Source organism: Bison bison, unplaced genomic scaffold (genome assembly GCF_000754665.1).
Source record: "Bison bison bison isolate TAMUID 2011002044 unplaced genomic scaffold, Bison_UMD1.0 scf7180017864183, whole genome shotgun sequence".
NCBI lineage: Eukaryota > Metazoa > Chordata > Mammalia > Artiodactyla > Bovidae > Bison > Bison bison.
This window is the reverse complement of record NW_011494755.1, coordinates 2,439,823-2,450,052: the sequence shown is the minus strand read 5'-3', so window position 1 is coordinate 2,450,052 and position 10,230 is coordinate 2,439,823. Positions and strand designations below refer to the sequence as shown.

The following is a 10,230-nucleotide window of genomic DNA, read 5'->3' as shown; positions in this document are numbered from 1 at the left end:
TCCATTGTTTCTCCATCTATTTCCCATGAAGTGATGGGACCAGATGCCATGATCTTCGTTTTCTGAATGTTGAGTTTTAAGCCAACTTTTTCACTCTCTTCTTTCATCTTCATCAAGAGGCTTTTGAGTTCCTCTTCACTTTCTGCCATAAGGGTGGTGTCATCTGCATATCTAAGGTTATTGATATTTTCTCCTGGCAGGACCCCCCACAAATACCAAAACTCACTGATGCTCAAGTCCCTTATATATACTGATGTAATTGCATATAATCTATGCACATCCTCCCACAAACTGTAAATAATCTCCAGAATATTTATAATACCAATATAAACGCCACGTAAACAGTTGTAAATACAATATGAATACTACGTAAATAGCTCTCAGCATATGAAAAATTCAGTTTGCTTTCAGAAACTTTCTGGAATTTTTAACAAATATTTTTGGTCCACAGTTGGTTAATACAAAGGCAGAAACCTTGGATATACAGGGCCAACTGTACTCCCAGAGCCCACTTCAGGCTGCTGTGCATAATCGGTCTCATGAAACAGCATGAGCCAGCACCAGCACATTACTTAGCTAACTCCTGTACAAAACATTAGCATTAGCCAATATCTTAAAGTCTATAATAAGATATTAATCTACAAATAAGAAGTACTATTTTCATGTCATATATTTGCCACACACTTAAAGTATATCTCAGTAACATCATTTTCTAGCTGTTTATGCTTACAACTAGAAAAAGATAAATAATAAACTCTCAGAGAGCCATACTGTAAAACATGACAAATGTAAAAGTCCCTATAAGTAACTCTGTGAAAAATAAGTTCTTTCTTTAATTAGTACAAACTAAGGATTGAGTTCAAAACAGAATTAGGCTGGGGTAACAGGATTTGGATCTTGCTTACCAATAACTGGGCAGCGTTCCTGTTTTAGGACAGTGGTTCACAAGCTTTTTGACTGTGAGTCTCTAATGGTAAAAGTGTTTAAGACACTCCTTAATATATATCAATTATTTTATAATTACCTACCTATACAATTACATCATAAAATGTACACCAAACTGACTTTTTTAAAAGGATGAGATTTAAAAATTGGTTAATTCCACTAAGACATTGTCTTAATGTCATTTTGCTACTCTGTTTCTAATAGTTCAGTTTCTATAACAGAGTGCCTCATCAAAGGCATCTCAGCATACACACACTGTATTTTGGATTGTGTTCTCTTAGAGCATAAATTCACAAGCAATGAATCGGAGGAGCAAGGATTGTGAAAACAATAAATTGGAGCAGGTGGTTGAAGCAGCATTAGGATTTAGAAGACAGTGAGATTAGTTAGGAAGATCAGAATGCATTCAGAAAATTCTTATGCCTATTAATTTCCTGTGAATCTAGTATATAGCAATCTGCTTCCAAAATACAATGGTGGAACGGGCAAGGATAACAGCTACAGACACTGCCATTCCAAAAGGAAGAAAATGTAAAGAAGAAAGTGATCACAGACCTATGCAATTTCAAAATTCAGCCAGGTCAAATTCCATTAGATTTCAAGGCCCAGGACTAACTCTCCATGGCTTAAGGGAGTCCATCCTCCGAGTCTGCAGCTCTAATCTCTGCACTCATGACTCTGGCTTATTCACCTGTGACTCCAGCCTATGGGTCTAACCTCGGTTTCTAAGACCACAATTCCCACCTTAAAGCCATACTTCCTTTTCCCTGAATGGTAGCCTATGTGTACAGCTAAGAAGTTTTATCAGCCTGTTACTAACCATAGAATTTTGACAGTCTGAATTCTTTTATTTCATCTTATCTCTGTCCTTTTCAGTCCAACCTGACAGTGATTCTGTTGATATAACATCTTCAAAAATCTTTAGGGCTTCCTATGTGTGACACACGGAGAAGGCAATGGCAAACCACTCCAGTACTCTTGCCTGGAGAATCCCAGTGATGGGGGAGCCTGGTGGGCTGCCATCTATGGGGTCACACAGAGTCAGACACGACTGAAGCGACTTAGCAGCAGCAGCAGCATGTGTGACACATGGGCTTCCCAGGTGGTAGAGTTGGTAAAGAATCTTCCTGCCATTGCAGGAGACACAAGAGACACAGGTTCAATCCCTGTGTCAGGAAGATCCCCTGGAGTAGGAAATGGCAACGCACTCCAGTATTCTTGCTGGGGAAATCCCATGGACAGAAGAGCCTGGCCGGCTACAATCCATGGAGTCACAAAGAGTTGGACACAACTCAGTGACTAAACAACACATACATATATACATCCATATATTTATTACCAAACACTTTTGCATAGTGGAGAAACCCTTTATGGTCTTAGAGAATATGTATGTTGGAATAAACAGAATGTTGGTAGAAACACGAACATTAGAGGTGCTGGTGAGGTCTCAGAAGGAAATGAGGAACATGATACTGGAAACGGAAAGAAAGGTATTTAGTTACATGTGCTACAGTTTTGTGGAAAGCATAATCTGTGAACTTGGATATTTAGTTGAGATTTGGAAGCAAACTGCTGATGGTCTGAGTTGGTTTCTTCTTGCTTCTTACAATGAAGTGTGAAAGGAAAGCTTTGAATTGAGGGAATAACTGCTAAACAAAAAAAACAAGACTTGATGATTTGGGAAATTATCAGCCTATCCAGTCTGTAAAAAATGACAAAATTAGGAGAGTTATTCTTAGGAAAAGCTAGCTGTGGAGAGAAAGTTAAGGATGTGGCTAGGCAACTTTTGCTAGTGTTAAGAGATTAGGTGTGTAATTCATGGACCCATTCAGCTCTCACAGCAGAAGCCAGGAATAAAGATGAGATTATCCAGGAAAAGTCTGTGGAGGATCATCTTGACTAATGGCATGGATCCCCTGTGTCATATTTGTGTGCATGCATGCTCAGTGGCTCAGTCATGTCCAACTCTTCGTGATCCCATGGACTGTATACATAAATACACACATGGCCTTCCCTGGTGGCTCAGTGGTAAAAGAATCCACCTGCCAATGCAGGAGACATGGGTTTGATCCCTCGTTAGGAAGATCCCCTGGAGAAAGGAATGGCAACCCACTCCAGTATTCTTGCCTGGGAAATTCCATGGACACAGAAGCCTGGCGGGCTACTGTCTATGGGAGTAGCAAAAGAGTCGGACACAACTGAACAGCTAACACTTCCACTTTCTCACACACACACACACAGAACTATTTTCCAAGTTTCACACACACACACATACATGCATACACAAAATATCATAATGGACACACATACACAAAATATCATAATGGACCCCATGATTTCACTTGACAAACTGTTAAATCATTCAATCATTCACATAGCATTTACTAACTATCTACTATGTGGTAGGTGCTTCAGATATAAAAGCAATCAAAAGAGAGAAAATCCCTGTACTTGGCCTCTGGTATTCTTTGAAGCATGAGGGAAAGCCAAGGGGATAGAAAAACAAACATAATGGATAAGTAAATTATAAAATATGATAAATGCTGGGTGGGGGGAATAGAGGGAAGTGTTTCAATTTTAAGTAAGGTAGTTTTCATTGAGAAGTTAAGCTCTGAAAAACTACGTTGAGCAAAGTAGATAAGGGAGCTAGCCACCTAAGGAAAAATATTCTAGACAGAGAGAGAAGTTAGTTTTAAAACAGACAACACCTGGCTTGTTCAAGGATACAGTGCAGTGAGCAAGGGAGAGAACAGTGAGAGCTGAAGTCAAAGCAAATTGGGTGTGGTGGAGACACATATCTTGGAGTGTCTCAGAGACCAGTTGGGCAGACACTACAAGGTTTTAAAAAGAGGACAATCACAACTTGATTTCAGTTTTACAGCCTTGAGAAATGTTTCATGGTTTCCTCAGTATGTATGCCCAGCAGTGGGACTGCTGGATCATAAGGCAGTTCTATTTCCAGTTTTTTAAGGAATCTCCACACTGTTCTCCATAGTGGCTGTACTAGTTTGCATTCCCACCAACAGTGTAAGAGAGTTCCCTTTTCTCCACACCCTCTCCAGCATTTATTGCTTGTAGACTTTTGGATCGCAGCCATTCTGACTGGCGTGAAATGGTACCTCATAGTGGTTTTGATTTGCATTTCTCTGATAATGAGTGATGGTGAGCATCTTTTCATGTGTTTGTTAGCCATCTGTATGTCTTCTTTGGAGAAATGTCTATTTAGTTCTTTGGCCCATTTTTTGATTGGGTCATTTATTTTTCTGGAGTTGAGCTGTAGGAGTTGTTTGTATATTTTTGAGATTAGTTGTTTGTCAGTTGCTTCATTTGCTATTATTTTCTCCCATTCTGAAAGCTGCCTTTTCACCTTGCTAATAGTTTCCTTTGTTGTGCAGAAGCTTTTAAGTTTAATTAGGTCCCATGCACTGTTTATAATAGCCAGGACATGGAAGCAACCTAGATGCCCATCAGCAGATGAATGGATAAGAAAGCTGTGGTACATATACACAATGGAGTATTACTCAGCCATTAAAAAGGATACATTTGAATCAGTTCTAAAGAGATGGATGAAACTGGAGCCTATTTACAGAGTGAAGTAAGCCAGAAAGAAAAACACCAGTACAGTATACTAACGCATATATATGGAATTTAGATAGATGGTAACAATAACCCTGTGTACGAGACAACAAAAGAGACACCAATGTATAGATCAGTCTTATGGACTCTGTGGGAGAGGGAGATGGAGAGGGTGGGGAGATTTGGGAGAATGGCATTGAAACATGTATACTATCATGTATGAAACGAGTCGCCAGTCCAGGTTTGATGCACGATACTGGATGCTTGGGGCTGGTGCACTGGGACGACTCAGAGGGAGGGTATGGGGAGCGAGGAGGAAGGAGGGTTCAAGATGGGGAACACAGGTATACCTGTGGCGGATTCATCTCAATATTTGGCAAAACTAATACAATATTGTAAAGTTTAAAAATAAAATAAAATTTAAAAAAAAAAAAAAAAGAAAAGAAATGTTTCATGGAAGAAATTTCAAGGCATATACTCAAAATGAGAAAAATGTCCCCTTTCACTAATGTCTTATTTATAACTTATTTACTTATTTATCAATCAAAGCTTCCTTTGTTCCATTTCTAAATTACTTCATTCAAGCTTTAAGAGATACATTCTAAGTTAAACATCCTGAAATCTACTGGTTCATTCAAACACATACTTCATCATTCATACTACTTCTCAACCTTCATTTTTAATCCATTCTAATGAGTTTATTTTACATTAAGTCTTCCTCACCTTGCTTATTATGGCCATTAAAGCCTAAGTCTTTCCTTACTGAACTGTGCAAATGGTAACTATATTTCTCTATTTCATTTTCAGTTGCCTCAGGAATACATTTCTGACTTATTTGATTGGGTCAATGTCTGTAGAGAAATCTAACAATTAAATTCTCCTAAATGGGTGCAAAAGGTGGTATGAATTGTACAAACACAGAATGGGTTATGTCCTCTTTTTCTTATTTTTTGTATGTAGTTACTCAACTCTCATTTTTAAAGTAACTAACAGAGCTTTTTGATAATGTATTGACTATTCACATAAGTTTGACATTTTACTACCAGAACTATGAATAATTTGGAATCTGGGCGATGATGTAGCCATTAATGAAAATGCCAAGAGGCTGCCACTGATTCCAGAGAAGTCTGCTCCTGTTCTCAGTTCATAAATGCACTCTCTTCCCACAACCCTACAACAATCCAAGAGCTTTTGTTTGGTTTTATTTTCTAAGAGGAGGAACCCACAGAAAAAGTAATCAATATTTATTTTTAAAGCTACATTTAAGACAGTAGACTTTCTGAAAAAAAAAAAAAAAAAGATAGGTTTCCTGGTTTTCTCCCCATTATCATTTTGTCTTTCTGTTTGTTTGTTTCATTCACATATAGAGTCCAAAATGTTTTAAAAATAAATTTGGTAAAATCTAAAGATAAAAGACCACGTCTCAGTACAGTCTATACAAACTCACTAGGACATCTTCAGCCATTCTTCGGCTTCTGGTTTCCAACATCCTTTTACCAACTGCTCAAAATTCGTGATAATGCTACCACCTGCACCTAAAAAGGCCAAGATAAGATAGGAATGTGTTAGTTGTTCAGTCATGCAGACTCTATGCAAGCCCATGGACTACAGCCCACTAGTTTCCTCTGTCAATGGACTTCTCCAGGAAAGGATACTGGAGTGAGTAGCCATTCCCTTTTCCAGGGGATCTTCCTGAGCCAGGAATGCAACCCAGGTCTCCTGCACTGCAGGCTGATACTTTACCATCTGAGCTACCAAAACAAGAATGCTGCTGCTGCTGCTGCTAAGTCGCTTCAGTCATGTCCGACTCTGTGCGACCCCGTAGATGGCAGCCTACCAGGCTTCCCGTCCCTGGGATTCTCCAGGCAAGAACACTGGAGTGGGTTGCCATTTCCTTCTCCAATGCATGAAAGTGAAAAGTGAAAGTGAAGTCGCTCAGTCGTGTCCAACTCTTAGTGCCCCATGGACTGCAGCCTACCAGGCTCCTCCATCCATGGGATTTTCTAGGCAAAAGTACTGGAGTGGGGTGCCATTGCCTTCTCCAAAAACAAGACTACTTAACCAAATATTCTTGAGAAAATATATGAAATGAAGCCATAATTCTATCTCCTGACTTAAAATTCCAAGCTATAATTCTAGGGAGGAAGAAAAAAGTTGCTTTGTACATTTATGGTACCAAGACAACTGCAATTCTTTCTTGGCAGCTGTCTATTGTACTACAATTAAGGTTAAAACTGGGGTCTCAGACCGAGATGTAACTTGAGGTTTGTTTCTGACCTGAAAAAATAAACTCCTCTGCTTTATCATTTCCTTCTCTGATTTTAGTTTTAGGTGCAATAACTGTAACAACACACTGAAAATTTAATTTCAACTTATAAAAGAACAATAAAGGTAGATAATATAGGGTGAACATAAACCCATAATCAATCACATTTACTATTTCAGATTATTCAAGATGGAAAAAAAATACAGAAAAAACAAAGAGCAAAATTTCTTTAATTAGATAAACCACATAATTTCTTATGTAAACTTGTTTTTTATATGGTGACAGCTACACCTTAATTAACTATGAATCTCTCTGGTTACAGCTATTAAATAAACCAATAATATATATTGTATATTTTAAGACAATCAGCTGTAAAATAATGGCTGATGACTAGTAATAGTTAAGAGTGCCAGTTTTGAATTAAATTAACCAGCCAACAAAAACAAAGCTTTCATCTTCCAAAGAAGTCTCTGTTACTAAAGTATGTGGTCCCCATTAATGTAACCAAAGAACTATTCAGTACTTGTAGTACACCAATAACAGAATATTTATGAACATATGTTGTTAATATTACCTCGGGCCCATCCAATAGCTATCATGACTATCCAGCCATTTTTGTAATAGCTATTAGCATGTGTGACTCCACCTACTATTTTCCAAGTTCTGGTCACTTCCTTCATTCCCGCAGCCAACAGTTGAACAGGTAGGAATGAGTATGCCTGGGAAATTAGGTCACATGGGCAAAAAAATGCAATATACCTGAAATTAAAATTTAAATATTTTAATATGACTGTAATCAGAACAAAAAAATCTAGCGTATCAGCAATAACAATCTGATAAAACACAACAAATGGAATTATCCAAATAAACATGGAATTTGACTGCAAGAAGACCACAAATGATCTGAATTAAGTCGTTTTTTTTTTTTCTTGGCTGCTCCATGAGGCACGTGGGATCTTAGTTCCCCAACCAGGGAACAATCCATGCTCCCTGCAGGAAAGCACAGAGTGTTAACCACTGGACTGCCAGGGAAGTTCCAAAGTGAATTTTTTAAATCACATGAAGCACATAAAAAAATCTGCCAAAAAGTCATAATGAAAGAGGAATATAAATTTTGTACTTCTGAGTACTCTATACATGCTGTAAGTTCCTAATCTGTGTCTATACTACTCTAGAAGCTAAGTACTGAATGCACCAACAATATAAAGCAAGTGTATAATCACCATTATGGCAGAAAGCGAAGAACTAAAGAGCCTCTTGATGAAAGTGAAAGGAGAGTCAAAAAGTTGGCTTAAAACTCAACATTCAGAAAACTAAGATCATGACATCTGGTCCCATCACTTCAGAGCAAATAGATGGGAAACAATGGAAACAGTGAGAGGCTTGATTTTTGGGGGGAGCTCCAAAATCACTGCAGATGGTGACTGCAGACGTAAAATTTTAAAAAGCTTGCTCCTTGGAAGAAAAGTTATGACCAAACTAGACAGCATATTAAAAAACAGAGACATTACTTTGCCAACGAAGGTCCGTCTACTCAAAGCTATGCTTTTTCCATTAGTCATGTATGGATGTGAGAGTTGGACTACAAAGAAAGCTGAGCACCAAAGAATTGATGCTTTTGAACTGTAGTGTTGGAGAAGACTCTTGAGAGTCCCTTGGACAGCAAGGAGATCCAAGCAGTCCATCCTAAAGGAGATTAGTCCTGAATATTCATTGGAAGGACTGATGTTGAAGCTGAAACTTCAATACTTTGGCCACCTGATGCGAAGAGCTGACTCATTGGAAAAGACCCTGATGCTGGGAAAGATGGAAGGTGGTAGGAGAAGGGGATGACAGAGGATGAGATGGTTGGATGGCATCACCAACTCAATGGACATGAGTTTGAGTAGACTCTGGGAGTTGGTGATGGACAGGGAGGCCTGGTGTGCTGCAGTCCACGGGGTCGCAAAGAGTCAGACATGACTGAGCAACTGAACTTGAACTTGATAATCACTTCTGCTTTTGAGTATCTCTAGATACAAAGTGAAAGGCCCTCAGTCGTGTCCGACTCTTTGTGACACCATGGACCATACAGTCCATGGAATCCTTCAGGCCGGAATACTGGAGTGGGCAGCCTTTCCCTTCTCCAGGGGATCTTCCCAACCCAGGGATCAAACCCAGGTCTCCCGCATGGCAGGTGGATTCTTTACCAGCTGAGCCACAAGGGAAGCCCTCTCTAGGTAGAGAGTGTCTTTGGAATTAGAAAAGAGCCTTTGGTAGCTGAGCAAGGAGAAGCATTTCAACCCCACTTACATCTTTACCTGTGCCCCTTTGTGTATAAACTGCAACCTATACAGAGAAAGGCCATAGCTCTCAACAAGACAAATTCATTCATGTTAAGGAAAAACACATTTCCATACAGTTAAAAGAATATGAAGCTTGTTCTTCAACTCAGTTGAGTAAGTTTAAGTTTCAACCAATTAAATTGTGATATTAGTTTAAGAATAATTCACTCCTCAGGTGAGTTATTTTCTGCAGCTTCATTTGTTCTAAGCATCTGTTCAACAATTTAACAGTACTATTGATAGGAAAACATAGCACTCCCCCACTCCCATATTCCTAATACTCTCTGGCAGACAATTTTGTGCTTAAAGCAAAATATTTATCTGGAAGCAATGAGGAATATACTGCTCAAAAGAGGTACTCTATCTTTTCTAAAAGAAGTTGTTAATCTTATTTTAATTCATGGTTCATAAATCCAAATTCCCAAAAGTATTCATGGAATATGAAAACTGTTCACCAAAACATTACTTCAGAGACCAAGTATAAGATGTAATGATTTGTTAGGCCTGAAGCACCCTCTCTTCAACTCCACTTACCAATTCTTCCTTTTCTTGAAGATTTCACTCAAATACTACCATATACATTGACTTTGGGAGTTTCATTTTATAGTCTCAGTTCAGACTAAATTCTGATGGTTCCTATATACAATGTAGCTCTTCTATACCTTTTCTTTATAATAAATTATAACAGTCCTTAATGACAGGAATCATTCACTGTGTTACACCCTCACCTAAAACTCAGCATAATAAAAAGCAGCCCTGAATTAAATAATTTATTAACAGTTAATAAATTCAGTTCAGTTCAGTTGACTCACTCAATCGTGTCCGAGTCTTTGCGACCCCATGAATCGCAGCATGCCACGCCTCCCTGTCCATCACCAACTCCCAGAGTCTACTCAAACTCACATCCATTGAGTCAGTGATGCCATCCAGCCATCTCATCCTCTGTCGTCCCCTTCTCCTCCTGCCCCCAATCCCTTCCAGCATCAGAGTCTTCTCCAATGAGTCAACTCTTCATGAGGTGGCCAAAGTACTGGAGTTTCAGCTTTAGCATCATTCCTTCCAAAGAAATCCCAGAGCTGATCTCCTTCAGAATGGACTGGTTGGATCTCCTTGCAGTCC

At 38.9% G+C, this 10,230-nt stretch overlaps 1 protein-coding gene across 1 annotated transcript in view; it reads right to left on the bottom strand.

The window, feature by feature from the left end:
• The window catches only part of TMEM38B (transmembrane protein 38B), a 53,099-nt gene that overhangs the window by 25,811 nt on the left and 17,058 nt on the right, over positions 1-10,230 (bottom strand). The window contains exons 2-3 of the mRNA XM_010843538.1: positions 7,362-7,546; positions 5,969-6,056 (exon numbers count right to left, since the gene is read on the bottom strand). Of these exons, the coding sequence (XP_010841840.1) occupies positions 5,969-6,056; positions 7,362-7,546 (273 nt within the window). The remainder of the gene's footprint in view (positions 1-5,968; positions 6,057-7,361; positions 7,547-10,230) is intronic.